This window comes from Anguilla rostrata, chromosome 5, assembly GCF_018555375.3.
Source record: "Anguilla rostrata isolate EN2019 chromosome 5, ASM1855537v3, whole genome shotgun sequence".
NCBI lineage: Eukaryota > Metazoa > Chordata > Actinopteri > Anguilliformes > Anguillidae > Anguilla > Anguilla rostrata.
Window position 1 is genome coordinate 32,754,722 of NC_057937.1, and position 17,955 is coordinate 32,772,676.

The following is a 17,955-nucleotide window of genomic DNA, read 5'->3' on the forward strand; positions in this document are numbered from 1 at the left end:
CTGTGCCCGCCTCCGCCAGCCGTGCCAGCTGGGCGGTCCTCCAGCGCGACGGCCGAGCGATGAAAGGGTGAAAAATGGCGGCCGGCTGCGCCCGGGTCGTGGGACACGCGCTAGTCTGAGCCTCTGGCGAGCGTCGCGCGATAGAACATGCCGGCATTGACGAATGCCGCTGCAGCTCGAGGAACAGACAAAAAGAAATGGCTGTGCATTTTTTTTAGAGAACGCGCATAGTTCACAAATTGAGTAATACGCTGCCTGAGTCTGCTCTGGGTGGGAATCCTAAAAATAGAACAGCTCTCCCCGGGCGGATGTTTCCAGAAGGGACAGATGAGCTGTCATGGTGTAAAGAGCCTGTGCGAGTCTGACTCTTCATAGCTTTCGGGCGACGCTCCGCTCGGCTTTCTGACTTCCGCCTGACCGGCGTGGGGGCAGGGGGGGGGAGGACGACCGCGTCGCATTCTGCCCGTGATGCCGTGACTAGGCAGTTCGCGAGTCGGACCGGGCGAAGCAGAGGACGAGACGTCACTGCACGCTCGTACGTCGTTAAGGCAGTCTGAACCTTCCGGAAAATTCTGTGAAATTCTCCCTTTCTGCTTCAATACAGCACACAATAAACTATGTAGACGTGCTTCCCCAGTGTAAAAGTAAGTTGAAAGCCTTTTCCTTTTAATGAATCAAGACGTTTCTTAACACTGAGGTGTGGCTTCTGTCAGGATCACTGTATCGATAAGCAATTTAGTGCAGACTCATTTCCCCCATTTCTTATCACGACTTCATCAGAAATGTGCATTTTCTCCTTCAAAATCAATGTATTTCAACAATAATTGATACTTAGAATCATCAACAGAGGTAGAAACGTAATTTTAGCCTGCATGGTACACTGTAGGCTACTGCTTAGAAACTAGGTCAGGAATGGTTCAACCAGAAAACTGGGGATGTCACATTAATGCCAAATGGAATTCATTTGATATGGTCTGACAAAGTGAAGGATTAAAATGTAATCACATTACAGACCAGCATATGTGCACAGGAAACAAGGTCCAACGGGTCAGCTATGTGAAACATCTCTGAACAATAACGACCCGCACGTAGACTGCCGGCCTCACAGGACAACGTGGCGTTCAGGACAAGATACAATGGAAAGTAATCGAAAGAGAAGGTGGAGCGCAAAGTAAATATCAGCATGTGATAATAACAAAATTCAGACGGCTGCATCTGCTCTGAATAATATATGCTCTACCCTCATTCATTCATATGCAGCCCTGGGTATTGTTATAAGATAATTATCCTGTATCAACCAGGGAGTGGAACAGAAATGATATGCTCAGCAGTGCTGTAGATAGTCGAGGAAAGGTTTCCATATCTTTTAATATCTCTCAGCTGAGCCACGCTGAAGCAAATCATTTCCATATGTGGCGTAGTGTACACATTACACATGACATCACTGCCACGTTCGAAACATGATTGACCGGGTGATTTCCTTTCTTGAAAGTTCTTTACTTTCAAGACTACCACACCCAACTTTTTGGAGTGATCTTTTTTGACTTCTGATATTTCAGCAAACTAAACTGAAACACTGGGCCCACGTTTGCTCTAATGGCATTTCCTACAATGACTAGCACTCCTACGCAACAGACATGCACTGTATTGCTACAATAACCTGTGTCTTACCAAACAGTAAGAACAGCTGTAGGCGGGTGAACCATCCCGAAAGCAAGGTCACAAAATTTTCTTAACCGCTATTGTCAGACTTTGCCATTTTAGATTCTCTTTTACCCGCAGAGAATCTGGAGAGGCAAAGGGAAACATGCCTGTCTGCTCGAAAACAGGCACAAGTTGTAGTAGTTTTCATTTTGTAATGAACAGTGTCACCGTGTCGACGTTCAGCATCTGGTGCGGCTCTGGGAAATCAGATAAAACGAGCCTTGAGCTTTTCCAGCTACGTCAAACCCGGCCGCCTCGTGGAACGAAAACGCAGGGAGGAGATGCGGCGCCTCGTAGCCTTTTCTGCGACGCGACGGCGATTTATTTATTTCTGCCGAAATGTCAGTCGTCTGGCAGTTACTGTGCAGGCCTCGTAGCGGGCTCTGCGAGTGAAAGTGAAAGTTGGGGTGGATGAGTGTTGGGGAGTGGGGGGGGGGGGGGTGTTTGGCGCTGAGTTGTGGAAGAGGTCCAGTGATGCAGGCACATCGACCTCATCCCACTTCAGACGGCTTTTACGACCGCTGACAAGCGCAGAACCCCAAAGGGGGGGGGGGGGGTGTGGGGGGGCTGTTAATGGGCCCCCGCCGTGACTTTGGCTGGCGTGCGCTCGTGAGGCCTCAGTCCGAGCGCAGCGCGCTGCAGAGCTGGAGGTTAGCGCTATTAGCACAGAGGCTAGTACCCTCGCGGAGGAGCACTGAAGCCGGAGGGTTTGGGTCACTGGTGAAGCCTTGCTGAATTTACCGCAGGCGGAGTGCCGTTCTCAGCTGGCTGCTGCCGGCCACGCAACCGATTGCACTTGTCCCGTTAGCGAAACGAGGCGTGCTCATTTTATTTCCTCGTCGCCGACAACAAAATCAATTTCCGAAGTGCGTTGTGTTCTTTTTAAAAAAACTTTGTATTCAAATTTAAATCGGAGAAAGTGTACAAAGCTCAATATCCTCCCTGTTTACGTTGAGTGTGGAGATCCAGCCTGGACCCTTCAGCGCTAGCCTGCGGCCCATTGTTTTGTGAGGGGACCATGGCTGTGCTCCGTCCCCTTGCGTGTGGACTATCTGGGTGTGACGGCATGAGACACCGACACACTGTCTGGTGCTGAATGCACCGTGACAAGCTTGAGAAAGGAAGATAGATCAGACCTGAAATGTACAGGTACCACATATTCCACCAAATTCAGAGCGGCGGAAAAACAAACTGCTCATTCCATAAATCACGTGCCTCCAGTGTGGCGGTGTGGCTATAAATCAAAATAAAACCTTAAATGGCATCGCGAAGGATGTTGTTTGTTTTGAAAGAGGGGGAAAAAAAATTCCCACTGCTGCAATATTTGGATGCACCACAGATTTTGTAAAATTCAGGCCCAGACAGATATTCATTTTATGGCATACGGGACAAAAGAATAATTTTATTTGAAATCGGCAAATTAATTAATTTATTGCTTACCCCTGGAACACTGGAAGACATTCCTGTCTAAGTAAGCCATTTTCAAGTTCGCTATTAGCCTAAAATATGCATATTATATGCTTACTTCATCTTGGTTTTTAAATAAACTGAAAAAATATAAACACAACATACAAAGTTTTGGTCCCACGTTTCCTGAGCTGAAATACATGATCCCAGAAGTTTCCATGTACACAAAAAGCTTTGCTCTCTCAAATTGTGTGCACAATCTCGTTTAAATCCCCGTTAGTGAGTGTTCCTCCTTTGCCAAGATAATCCGTCCACCTGACAGGGGCGGCATATCAAGATTCTAATTAGACAGCATGATCGTTACACAGGTGCACCTATCCTGGGGACGATAAATGGTCACTCCAAAATGTGCAGTTTGCTGATGTCAATGTTGTGAACAGAGTACCCCGTAGTGGCTTTGGGGTTATGGCAGGGCTGCCCAACCCTGTTCCTGGTCTGTCATCCTGTAGGTTCTCATTTCACCCCTAGTTTGGCAAACCTGATTCAATTAGCTAATTATCAGCTCAATAGATCTCTAGCTGTTGAATGAGGCTAGCTTTGTCAGAGTTGGAGTGAAAACCTACAGGACGGTAGATCTCCAGGAACAAGGCTGTGCAGCCCAGCCATAAATCTACCACCACCACGGGGCTCTCTGTTTACAACGTTCAGGGCAGCCGTGCCCCATGGCATGTCACGCACTGCCCATGTTTGGGATGCTCTGGGCGGGCGTGTGCGACAGCACGTTCTAGTTCCCACCGATGCCCGGCAACTTAGCTCAGCCACTGACACAACATTCCGCAGGCCAGAATCAACAACCTCATCAACTCTACACAAAGGAGATGAGTCACGCTGCATGAGGCAAAGGGTGGTCACACCAGATACTGACTGGTTTTCTCACCCATGACCATACCTTTTTTTAAAGTGACCAAGAGATGCATATTTATATCCCCAGTCATGTGAAATCTATAGATTAGTGACGAATGAATTTATTTCAATTTACTGATTTCCTTATATAAACTGTAATTCATTAAAATCTTTGAAACTGCTGCGTGTTGCATTTGTATATGTACGGTAACAACATTGAAATTGTCTCATTAGCACTGTACAGCCGTGGTAACATAATAACTAAGCTAATGCGCATAGGCTAGCGCTACACAATAGAATTCAGAATTACACAGTGATACTGTTTGAGAAGATTATGACAAGAATATTGGCAAGTCTGTTGGTGAAAACATAATGTTTGGATTTACAGACAAACATTCACACTGCAGAAAGATTATTTTATCTCTTTTTCATAAATCTCCCCACATGCTCTACATACATCCAGGACCAATTTGATGGGGATATCGTAACAGCTATACTAGTCTCTTTTCACTTTCCGTGTGAGCTAGATATGAAACGGTATGACCCAGGTTGCATACAAAAAAGAAAAGATTCCGCATTCGGGTTAGTGTAAGTGCGGTTGCTGTGAACATAACAGCCAATTCAAAGAAACTGTGTAGAAAAAAAATGGACGGTCACTGAAAGAGAGACAGAAAGGAGAGAAGGACAGTGACGAAAGAAGGACAGTGGCGACAGTGACTGAGTGGAGCAGAGACGATATTCTGTCAGAAAGAGACAGAGGTGCTACATCCTGATCCAGACCTCTCCATCCTGTTTTGTCAACAGCTGCTAAAGTCAGCGTAATCCAGCACCCTGCACTTGGGATTTCCGAGGGATTTTCTATACAGTACAGTCTTCCTCCTCCAGGAAATCAAGCCACCACAAAAACAAAGAGAACTGGGAATCCTCTCAATGCTGCCGCACTGTAGATTACAATACAAAGAGCTACCTAATACTTTACACACACATTCACGAACACACACACACACACACACGCACACGCACACACACGCACACACACACACACACAAAGATAAACGTGAATATTTAAAGATGCATGTTTCATGTTATCTTAAAGACAAAGGTGCTTCAAATTAAAGAGTCAATAACTTTCATATGACTACATCTGTAAATAACAGATAAGAATCTTGCTCATTTTAATCATAAAGAACAGTCGGGTTCACAGCACAATTCACCCTCTGATTCTTGTCTTCGTGAACACAGCGGGAAGTTTTGTCATCTTCAGTATGACACTGAACACACAATAGTGTCAGGAAGGATTTTTTTTTTTTTTCCACTTAGCTGACAGTCTAAATGGTCCATGCCAACCTGGATCACGGCATGAACTTTTCCAAAAAATAAACAGATTAGTAGCAGTCTAGCAGGTCCCCAGTGACGCCATTGCACAAACAATGACAGAACATTGGCACTGACCTTTGGAAATGGTATTTATGCTTGAATCAAAAAATTTGACAAAACAATTTTTCAGATTTTTCCTGTTTTCGAGGCACATTTATTCCGACTTTTTATTTTATTTTATTTAAGAGTGCTGAGTTGGAGACACGGCCACCCCTCCGCAGCCCTGGCCAGTGAGCCAGCGACTAGGCCTACTTAAAACCCCACAGCAGGGTTATTCAACTGGTGGCCTGGGGGCCAAAAACGGCCCTTCGTCGGCATAATGGTGGATCTTCGATCATTGAGAAGAAAATAAAAGCATTCTTCAGTGTCAGGGCACCTGCAGCTTGTGACAGAATAAAAAAATGGCAGTTATACAAGTTTTAGGAATGTGTGTGCTCCGTTTACGCATGCACAATATGCCTTACGCGCACACTGTTTTCGAAAACAGTATGTGAAAAGTAGAAAGGGTTGTGCTCAAGCAAGCTGGCAAAGGTGTCACTGCTACCTTAATATAAAATAAAAATAAGAGGCATGTAAATAGAATTAAAGATGTGCTCATAAGAACATCTCTATTGTAAAAGTAAACAAAAACTGTATTATTATTATTATGTTTGTAGCCTAATACTAAGTAAAGATTTAACAGTGAGCAAGTACTGTCCCTTTAATTGTTCATCTTGAATCTTGCCCAAAGCAGTAGCTGAAGAACACATCCCTACAGGGCATAGTAATAGACAAGTGCCTGCACCAATTGAAGCAGAGTGTGCTATGTATTATCTCTTACGACAAGTGCCATCATGTTGGTGCATCATTGAGGGGAATAATGCAGTAGCAGCCTTGACAGCCATGGTTAAATATCTATGGTGGGTGAGGCTAATTGTGTACTTCTGCAGCCCAATAGTACACTGTAGGATCCAGCCTGCACTTGTAGCAAGTGGCTTTATTCAATTCAATTCAATTCAACTTTATTTGTATAGCGCTTTTTAGAGACACTGTCACACTTCAGTGCTTCACAGGAAAACAGGAAGTAATTACACAAGCCAGAATGGAACCTGATGGAACTTCCAATCGCTTTCAAACCGTTCAACAGAAATGTACATGTAAATAGGTACACAATGAGAAATGTCTGGCCAATCAAAAGAGACTTTGCATTCATTACCAAATATGTCTCAGGAAGTTTTGACTAACTGTTATGCCATTTTATTTAAATCGGGTCTACTGTTTGTGTTTGGGGAAAGTTGGTAAGAACCAACAACTGAAAAATGATAAGATTGCGTGGCTGTAAACTGAAACACTGATAAAAAATGCTGCAAAAAATAAAAATAATTTGCCCATTAAAAAATAAATGTCTAATCCTTAACCTTACAAAAGAACTCCTTAAAAATAAAATCTCTAAGCCTTAACTGTGACTCTTTAAAAAAAAATGAAATGCAGTGGCGAGTCTTCCCTTTCTGTTGAGTATAAACTTGTTTCTTGTCTAGGCAACATAGCCCCCCAAAATGTATCCTTACCCCTTAATCACATATAGCCTAAATTAAAAGTGCAATGTGCTGCGAATGAACTAAGCCCAGTCTTGCGTGAGAGGAAGCTAGGAAACCCACTGACTGACACAGGTGCATGACTGAACACCAATGTGCTTTCTGCAGAGCGCTACAGCATGCTAGCTTCAGGAAACACTACATGATTGGCACGGAAAGCTTTGGCACTCTCACGAGGAACCTCTTCCTTCGCTCCATTTTGTGTATAAAAAGCACCCATCATCTAAAACTGACATTTTAAATTGACTTCTAAGTGGGTAATTCCTGAATTTTTTAATTTTGTCTACTAAAGCTAGAAATGAAAAATCCATTCTATTTTTTCTCCTTTTTAAAAAGTGGATTTAAGAGTCAAGCTGTAGTTCATCCTAATCGGAAAGCAAAATACTCTCCAACATCCCTGTTCATATTTAGGTAAATAAAATGCAAATAAAAGAACAGGAAGCAGGCGGCAGAGACTTTTCCGTTCAGTAGGTAGCTCACGAAACCTCTCTCTGTGACCGAATTTGGACTCGCCACCCTCTTCTCTTCTGTTCACTCATAAGAGAGAAATGAGCTCACAGTGAATGTGAACGACATGACTCTGTCTTTTGGATCTCTTAGATCATTAGCAAGTTGAACTATTTAAATAAGGTTTCCTCAATAGCAGCTGTCTCCTTTTTTAATAGAATCCATCTGTGGCAATTACCTTCACAATCAAACGCACTGAGACCGTTTAAGGGAACGTGCAATTTGATCGAACGAAAACAAACCTTACCAAATTTATTTAGAACAGAATGTCAGTGTCTCTGCTTTGCTCCCGAATGCAAGAGGTTCTTGCCAATGCATATGAGTTCTTATTAAGTGATTCACAATGTGATCGATTAGTCAGATACAAGGAAAGGTACCTGCCTTGTCCTGCTATTAGCTTGGATTGCAAATGTCTAGCACGCTAAATTTAGCTTGATGTTCTCTGCAGTATGGGAAGACATGAAACCGTGGGAAAACTGACTGTTCCAATTTCAAGATGACTTTCTGCCTTCCTCGTAATATACTACGAATTAATTAATGAGTTAATTAATTCATTTTGTCACTGTCTTAATTTGATTAGTCTATATAAACCCATTACAAGGATAGGGTAAACTCAAGTGATTTATCAATGGTTTCATTTACTTCCAGAAAGTTGTTAGGGTAATGACAGACCTGCACATAGATCAATGCAATGTTGTTGATCTGGAGATGCTAAATAGTATGCAGGTATGAACAGACACCAAAGCATATAGGCTAGTTTGGTTACATCTGTTTTTTCTATAACAGATTCACGCAGATGAATCAAAGCATAGGGGTTTCCATTTAGTTCTTATAATTTTAAACTGGCAGGAAAAAAAACCTGTCTTGAGGAGCTCTTATCATTGCAGTATTATATAGAAACTGACATTCAATTATTTATAAGCACTCCAGTAGTAATTCACAGGCCAAGGTCACTGAAATGAGTGGCCTACGCTACGCTATACAACTGTACTTGTCCAGCAAAAGAAATGGAGCTTATTATGTGGTGCCAAAAGGCATGATAGCAATGGTTGAGCCAGAACAACTGACAGCTCAACTTAAGCTGAGCATGGTACAGCAGCCCACACAGCACCGCGTTCCACGTTGGTTGGTGTGATCTTCAGGAAGCAGAGGTATTGTAATGGCTAATTATTTACGCAGGGCACAAGCTAACATACATGAGTGGATAACCTTAGCTAACAAATGTGATCTCTTTGGCTTTTTCTGGAACATAATGTATATAACATATTTTATGTCAATTTCTGATTTGATGCAGGCTGCAATCAGCTGGTGTTGAAACACTATCTATTGCCAATCATCAGATCAATAGCTAGCGTTATTCCCAGACAAACGCAATTTAATTTTAAGCCATTTTGACATTGAAGAGCCCTCAAAGAGCCATTACTCCAGAAGTATTGTGGATGATGTCATTCAAAAGTCCAATCTCTGTTGTAGCAAAATCAGAATTAGCCAACATGATTAAATCACCCTCATAACGAAAGTCAGTGAATGCGAAGTTCTCAATGAAGCCGTGATGACACAGGACGCGGTCCACGTAACGCTCGAAGACCAAATTCAGAAAAAAAGTACACGAGCCGGCCCTTCCTTGAACTGCCGAGCTGGTTAGCCGTCTAAGCGGCTGAAAAGGAAGCGCTCTGCAGTATGCTGATGAGATCGCCGCCTCTCCGTTTACTTCTCTCCTCGGCAACCGCCCGTTTCCAGGGTCTTCCCTGCGTGCAGCCGCAGCCCACCTCCATCATCCGCCCTGCAGGTCCCTTCAGCGAGTTTGTTATCGGCTCCCCAGGCTCTGCACCCCGCGGGGAGAACGCGCCGCGCAAGAGTAATGGAGCAATGACTTTTCTGGAGGGTTAGTCCCTCTGCAGCAGAGGTGCGCATTAATATTTCATGGAGGAAACCTGGGCGATGTGCATTCGTTTTGTTTTTTTGTTTCTTGTGCACCGCCAACCCTACGCAGAGTCATTTTTACTCCCGCAGTCTCCATTATTTGCGACAAACAATGATCCCTGAGCAGCTGCACAGCGCTAACCTATTACTCTTAAAAAGAGACTGCAGAGGGGCAGGTACAGGTGAGTGACACTAGACAGGAGGGCAGGGAGAGCACCATGTACACTACACTGTCGGAGTAAAGACTATAGTGTACAATTCACTAAAGAATGCTGATTATAATGTAGCCTACACTTCACTACAGGAGAACAGAGATTATACTGAACACTTCACGACAGGACTTCAGAAATGACAATGCACCCTTCACTACAAAAGTGCAGAGATTATACTGTGCACTTCACTACAGGAGTGCAGAGATTATCGTGCACACTTTACTACAGGAGTGCAGAGATTATAAAGTACACTTCACTACAAGAGTGCAGAGATTATAGAGATTATACTGTATACTTCACTACAGGAGTGAAGAGATTATACTGTACATTTCACTACAGGAGTTCAGAGATTATAATGTACACTTCACTACAGGAGTGCAGGGATTATACTGTACATTTCACTACAGGAGTTCAGAGATTATTGTGTACACTGCACTACAGGAGTGGAGAGACTATACTGTACACTTCACCACAGGAGTGTAGGGATAGTACACTACAGTACAGGGGGTCAGGGCTAGCATTGTGCACACTAGACTAAAGGAGTGAAGAGACAGCACTATTATAGAGGTAGAGTGCCCTGCAATACAAAAACAATGCACTGTACGTTTACAACACAGAGACCAACTACTGTAAATTGTTTTGAGAGCGAGAAGGTCAATGTACACAACCCCTTTAAGCACTCTGAATTATATGTCCATTTTAGACACCGGATGAGTGTCCGACAAAGCGCCAACTCACGCCGATTGGAACGGCCGTGCGATATCACAAGAAATGGGCAGAGTTTGAGTTTGGACCGTTTTTGAAATACTGCCAAATTTCTAAACAAAGGAGCTAAAATTACCCGGGCGGCTCAGCGGAGAATTCGCGGCCCTTTTATTTATAGGCTTTCCTGGGGTTGCACGGAGCGAAGCGGTAAACACACATAACCGTCTTTGTTTTCGGCCGTGCCGGCTGGTGACCGTGAGCGCACGGCGCTCTCGGCGATAGCGCGGGGGGCCCTCGTTTCGGGGGCCCCCGCGGGGCGGAGTCACGGGCCCGCGAGGGCCACAGGTCACACACCTGATGCGGCTCGGCAGCGTATCAAGAGCCTCCTTTGTGAGCGGGGAGGAATAGTCTGAACGGTTAGCAAAGGGGTCTTCAGGGACTATCTTTGTGGGGGGGGGGAGGGGAGGGGGGTGGATCAACTCCCATCAGTAGCAGTGCACTGCTGACAGACAGGGTGGTGTTGATGTGGCACATTTGCGAAGCCACACCATGTCCCCAACAGCAGACTGTCAATCAATTTTTTTGTTTAAATTTCAGACGACAGCAGAAGATCATCTGTTGAGTTTATCTTTAATTTGACTGGGCTCTTCAAAAATAAGGTGTGAAATCAAGATGATCCCTGGGGCTGTATGTCCTAAACACTGCTTGTGTGGGGACACTGCCGTTACCTGTCCCAATACTGCTTCTGCACTGTACATCAGAAACCAAAAAATTTCTACACTCCTGCACTTCCGGTGTCTAACGCCGCCTGGCCCCGGAGTGGACGGACAGCCGCAGAGGCCCGCGGCTCAGTTTACCCTGGCGCGTTTCGCGTCTTTTACGTGGGAGCGTAATAACGCCGCTTTGACAACGTCCTCCATCTCCCCGAGAAAAAGTAATTAGCGGCGTCTCCGGTTTCAGCCATTTCCGAGGTGCAGACGCAACGAAAACGACCATCAATCATCGAACCGGGCCGACGGTACCGCACGCGCTTCCTCCTCGTAATCAAAACCGGATTTCTCCCCCCCCCGTTGAAGTCCCCGTGTTGCCTACAAAGGTGGGCGCCCGGGCAGGAAGTGTGCGCGCCCAGAAGCCCCGCCGTTCGCACGAGCCCTTCCTGCGTCCCCGGACGCAGTTCCGACGTCTGGGTCCCTGCGGGCGAAATGGGAGGCGCCGCCCCTGAGGTGCAAAAATCGCCCTCCCGGCTTTCTCTCTTCCTTTCTTTCTGACGCTTGAAAACAAGGTCACTCGGAGGTAAAGCCGGCAGATGAAACGCAATGATAATTAACAAACAGCTCCGAGCGCATTAATATTTATCGCCTCCGCGCAGCCCGTCGCCATTGTTTTCGCGTTTTTGTTTTTCCCCCCTTTATGCATTCAAGATGCGGTCGTGAATCTCTAAAATTCAGAGGCCGCGTGAAACAACTTCCGGGGAAAAAAGACACGGTCGCGGTCCATGTGACGGCCAACCAGCAGCCGGGCGATCACGCGGAGGCTGCGAGGCCGCTCTTCCCGATTGGCTGCTGTATCACCGACCCAATAGGCATCGCGTCTGATTGTAGAAAAAAACAGGCACACGGCGCTGATGATGGTTATTGTGCTCTGAGAATGCTGGATGATGATCGTTACGGCTTATCAGCCCCCACAGACCCGGGAGCTTGGCAGGAGCCGCCATGGCGCCTTACAGGGAAAGTGAGGGGGGGGGGATGGGGGGGCGTGCCCAGCGGGAGGGACAACCCCGCCCTCCGGGGAACGGTTCTAGCGTGATCCGATGACGCGGGACCCTCTGTCAACCACGGTCTCGGATACGCTCGACCGTCGCGACCTTCAACTCTCCGCAGACCAAGGAAGGACACGAGCTAAAAAAGCAACCAATAGCCGAAAATATGAAACCACGAAACTCACATGTTCATTCCAAAGGTCTGGTCGGAGGCACATAACCCAGCAGACAAACAGCTACTGTCTCTCCTGACAGCCTGATTGGCAGGTTCTCTACAATGGCTTATACAAGCTTAAAACATTCACTTCCTCTTGCAACAGCGATGTGGTAATAAAGAGGTGCCTGACCCAGATCTTTAACGCGGATCACACGTTCAGCAAATGCTGGATCAGCCTGAACGTAGGCACGGCTACCCGCGCCGAAGGCCAATCGCGCTCGTAACAACGCAAACGGGACGACGGATCTCGAAAGCCTGTGCCAAACATGCCGTTTTAATTGCCGGAGGTTACGAGCAATGTCATTACTATGCGCAGTTCCAATAGGCCGAACAGTGGGTTTGAATTCGCTCAACCACGGCGGCCAGTGGCTCGCTCCAAAGAACGCGGATGTCTGAACTGCAGTCTGGCGAACAGAGTTGCCAAGAGCAAAAGGACAGCAACCGAGCCCAACATAGATAACCTGCACATTTGTGCTTCATCATCATATATTTGACCAGAAAAAAAAAGAATGTATAATAGGCACTGCAGCGAGCCTCCACTCACCCAATCTTGGCCTTCTGTTTGGGACTGGAGGAGGGTACGATCCTGGCCCTCTTGGCCTTTTTGGAGGCCTTCTCCTTGGGCCGGGGCTTGCCGCCGCCAGCGCCGCCACCGTGCGTCCTGTGGTCCGACGAGCAGGGGAAGCTCTCCGGGCTCATGACCCGCGGGATGTTCTTCTCGCCCCGCTCGCGGGCCTTGGCGATGGCCTCCGAGATGATCCGGTTGGCCTTCAGCTGCTTGTCCTCAGGCCCCACCTCCATCTGCTGCTGCTGCTGATGCTGCTGCTGCTGCTGCTTCCTCCCCCGCTTGTCCGAGGAGGAGGAGGAGGACGACGACGAGGACGACGACGAGGAGGAAGAGGAGGAGGAGGAGGAGAAAGAGGAGGATGAGGAGGACGACGAGCTGCTCTTCATCGGAGGGCTGGCGACCCGTGGGTGGCTGCTGGAACCATTCGTGTTTTTAGGGGGCTGAGGGAGGGAAAGAAAGGAAATGCATTTTAACCCTTTTAAGGCGTAAGAACAGAAACACGCGATTAGAATGTTCTCGATTGAACATTCTAATGCTGATGTAAGAATCACTACTGGGAATTGAAAGCAACAGAGTTCTAGAACACTGACATTGAAAAATTCTGGAAAAAAAAAGCATTTCAAAAAATCTACTCCTCAAAGGGTTAAAGAAACATCGCCGCTGAGATGCTTTACAGCACATGAATACATTAAACCGCCTCTGAATATTTCTCCAGGTCTACCTCCTCTATCCGTCGCATGACAAGTAATCACACAGAGATATTTAATATAAGGCAGAACAGATATCTGGAATTTCATATTGCCGTACCGGGGAGGGAAAAATGCACTGATACACAATGTTATTGCCAGTGGGGGGGAGGGGGCAGAGGGAGCGTGCCTCACATACATAATGATGTCATTAGCCACAGCATATCGCTCTTCTGCATTTTCATATGCATTGTGCTGCATTCACCATATGCCGTTCCTTTTGCAATCTACTCCATCGGGTAGGGGCGCGTACTTAAATTATAAGAAGTAGGCCTAAATGCTGACAGAATTACTTATATTAGCCTATGCCAAAATAAATATTCACTGCGTAGCCAGGTGCTGATGATTACTGTGAGTTATGGTGCATTTTTAAAAAAGTACAATATTGAACCCAACCTTCTACCTTACACCAGCAAATATTCCTGCACATGTAAGTTATCAGTCACTGCATCCAAAAAAATCCAACTTGTCACATATTTTGCAAAGTTAGCAATTAGTAATTGTCAATATTTTCAGGATGACACACACAACACACAGCAAAGCTACGCCTGAGAGCACAAATCTAACACAAAACACTGTACTTGTGCTGAAAAACGTCTGTATACAGACGGAATACAATATCTGTCAAAGTGTGCTTGAAGGTTCAAACGCAAACAAAACCCCTTTCATTTTCACTCATACAACAATTAAAACATTGCATGTCAAATGTTAACCACAGCCAATGCCAGAACTGGCTGACAAGCACGAGAACTTCTCACTTATGTTGAAATTCTAACTCTAGCCAACCCTTACACCACATGCTTGCAGACAGAAAGTGAAGAACATATGTCAGTTTGTGATAATCCTTGCTATGCAGACAGTCGGAATACCATTTACAAATTAGCCAGCTTGCATTCAAATTCCATATACAACCAATAAACAACCAAATAGCCTAAATAAAAAGAACAGTAAAATAAAACAGAACTTATTGAACGACGGCTTGCATTAGCTAATATAATCCAACCTGAATAACAAGTTTTTCTTTTTTTTTGTTGAAGTTGTTAGGGGTTCTGTATTGAATGATCAGCCTGAGGCTCTGTCTAACCAGGCAAAATTTCAAAGACAGACCGTAAGACACAAGCTAGCATGTTACCCTGGCCTAAACAGCCCTCTCTTCTATGTGTATCTTTTCTTGAATAAATGCTCCAATCTTATTTATTTGGAGTGCACATAAATATGCAATGCTAAACGCTAAAGGGCTCTGGCACTGAATTTGCGTATTGTAAAAGCACAAGTTGAGGGCAAGATAGGCATGGAGGAGGCAACATACTGCATGTGGGTAAGAAAGCAATAGGCCATGCAAATAATAAATCACAACACAGGTTAATTTTAACAATAATATGTTTACAATTAATACAATTCAAATCAAATAACCTACACAGTATGGACATTTAGGCTATATTTACCACGGCTATATTTCAAGGCCGGCTAGACCCTTTTAACAGATTTTGCTGATAGCCTGTGGGGAAATTCTCAGAATCAATCTTTAAAAAATGTTACTGCATGCAACATCGAGATCACTCTTGGAGATAACACTGCTCAAAAGTAGTCTGACATGTGTTACTACCTAAATCCTGAAACTTTATTTTCACTCAGTTATGCAGTGAGTGCAAACTGCCAAATCCAAATCCAAATCTAAATGACATTAGCAAATAATGTCAGAAATATTTCAGTTATTTATTTTTTAATTTCTGGAAAAAAAGAAAGCTATACAGATAGCCTACAACATATAGGCTACACTACGCTACATCTGTCGTCCATCTGGAAAACTACCCCTTAAGGTTTTACAAAAAATATTTCTTTCATTTATTATTTTGGTTACAGTAAAATCTCTACTTGCAATTTTATCTGCATTGATACAATGTGGAAACACTATAAAAATATAAATCTAACTGTCAACACAAGACTGCAAACTGTGGGTCTAAAAAATACATTTTTAAATAAATAAGTTTGGTAACCAGTGATCACAAATCCTGCTCTAGCCACTGGAATAGTTTGTCAAAACATGACATAAGTATAATAAACAGCAAAATTCCCTGAATGAAGGTCCCTGATCAAGTAGCCTACATACACAGAGAATATATAATATATAGAATGTATCATCAGATAATATTAAGTCATTTAGATTTACAAATAGAATGAATGACTTCTATGCGGCGTGGTAGTTATCCAGTGATGTGGTAGCTCAAGCTACAGCATAGGCTATGTTTCTAGCATGTGAGCAAGGACTTTCATCAAAATACAGTATAGGGAGGTTTGCCTGGATCCTGCTTTAAACAGTTACAGCCACATACTATTAAAGGTACACACAAGTGCTATTTTCAAATATCAAAATTTCCATTGTTAACGATGACCAGACTAACCATAATTTAATAAAGCAGTTTGCAATAGCATTCCCTAACATAAGGTATCTTAAACCTCTCAATTTTATGATAATCCATTTCATATGCGGAAGGGCATGCTGTTTTTTCAGCTCAATAAAAATATGGACCTTACCAATAGTACATACCAGCCAAACTGGCTTTGTCAGGCAGAAAATACCTGTACCAACACAGTTTGTGCACCTGAGTACTATCTATCTATTCTCTCGGATCCATATCTCAAAGGCCTGGTTATATAACCTAGCCAAGGCTACATAACAAAGACTTGTTTCTCTGATTTGTGCACTTCTGCATACTTCCTACATAAGTAAGGCCTTTAAGACCTTCCCTGAGATTTATTTATGTACACTTCTATTATAACAGACGCTATACAGATGGAATTGTATTGGTTATTAAAGGAAGTGGCTAAAGTATATAGCAGCAGGGTCATACTGATCTGAACCCAAGAGCAAAGTGCTTGAATAACTCTGAACATCGCAAGCTGCCAACCAGAGGATTACAGCCTGCCGTTTGTTTTATCCAATGCAAAAACATTTGCATATTATTACACATGAAACCGATCATCTATTGGGCTGTCAATCGATTATAGATTTTGACTGGAACGTATCAATTTAAAGGCTCATTGCACAATTGAAATTACTTGCTAGCAGTTCTACAATACAAGACTTTGCTTAATGTAATATAATTGCAATGTCCGTTAGTGCAAAATTTCCTTGTCTCACTGTAGAGGTGAAAAGTTAGTCTGATAAGCCTTAGCCTATATACAGCCTTACTGTCCTTTCTGATGGGCATAATCTTGTTCTTTTAATGGCCTTAAGGCATGGCACCACTAGTTTTAAAGAAACAGCTCACCTTCTGGGTTTTTATTCCGAATGACCAACAGTAGTTGTGTGTGATGAAGGATATTAGCTTGCGCCCTAATTCAGAGACCACTGGGGTCACTAGATCCCAATTTGAGAACCTCTGCACCAAGGTTATCAATAAACAAAAAACTCTAAGTTCACAAGCCAACACGATAAATGTTTTCATCCGAAATAAATGGCTTTCCTACACAAGTGTAAAATGACTTATCACCAGACACATACTGTTTACTGTCAACAGTGGATAAACAGGCCATCTTACAAAACCGAAAATGAAAACATACTAAAACAGCAACCTAAACAGAACTGACTTGAATCATCCGAGACATAACTGATCCTTAAGTTTTTTACAGAAGCCAAAGTGCTCATCGAGGATCCCCGGAGAAAGCTAAATCCTGGTCGCTGCTGATATCATGAGCATGCCTACATCTACACCTTTAAACCTTCCATGCATTTCGATCACTGTTCGTCTCCATTTACTGCTGACGCCGATCGATGGAAGATTCAGTGCCTCCCAGGCTTTTCATTTACATGGCAAAGTGCAGCAGGCCACGATGAGCCCTGAACGGAGCTCATCTTTAGATGCCGAGAGACCAGCCTCGTCTAAAAATAAAGAGCGACAGTTGCACCAGCGGTTCTGCCTGACCACAGGTTTATTCTCTCACAGGTTTAGGTTTAAAGAAAGACCTGACTGAGCTACGCAGGCTTTTTTTTGTTGTTGTCTTAAACACGCACATAAACGCGCACGTGCTCGTATGCGCGCGCACGCGAGCGTGGGCGGGCTCTTCGCACCTGACCGACTTCGCCGGGGTCGCTTTCGCTCTCCGCGGCGCCGCTAACGCCGGCCTCCGCCGCGGCGGTTCGGGAGGCAGGACCGACACATCGACGGAACGAACGTCCGTAACGCCGACAAAACAAAATGGACGGAGGCGCAGGCAAAAACAAGAGATGTAAACATCCTACTGGACTGCTAGCACACCACACTGCGCCCGTGTTTACTGTCAATCCCTCGAACTGCAGCCCAACGTCTATAAATGACTAAGCTGTACGTGTTATAAACGCACCACCACTCC

General features: G+C 44.6%; 1 protein-coding gene across 6 annotated transcripts in view; it reads right to left on the minus strand.

The window, feature by feature from the left end:
* chd9 (chromodomain helicase DNA binding protein 9) overlaps positions 1 to 17,955 on the minus strand; it is a 100,792-nt gene that overhangs the window by 48,836 nt on the left and 34,001 nt on the right. For all 6 annotated transcript variants that reach the window (XM_064335815.1, XM_064335813.1, XM_064335814.1 and 3 more), the window contains one exon: positions 12,833 to 13,296. In XM_064335815.1, the coding sequence (XP_064191885.1) occupies positions 12,833 to 13,296 (464 nt within the window). The remainder of the gene's footprint in view (positions 1 to 12,832; positions 13,297 to 17,955) is intronic.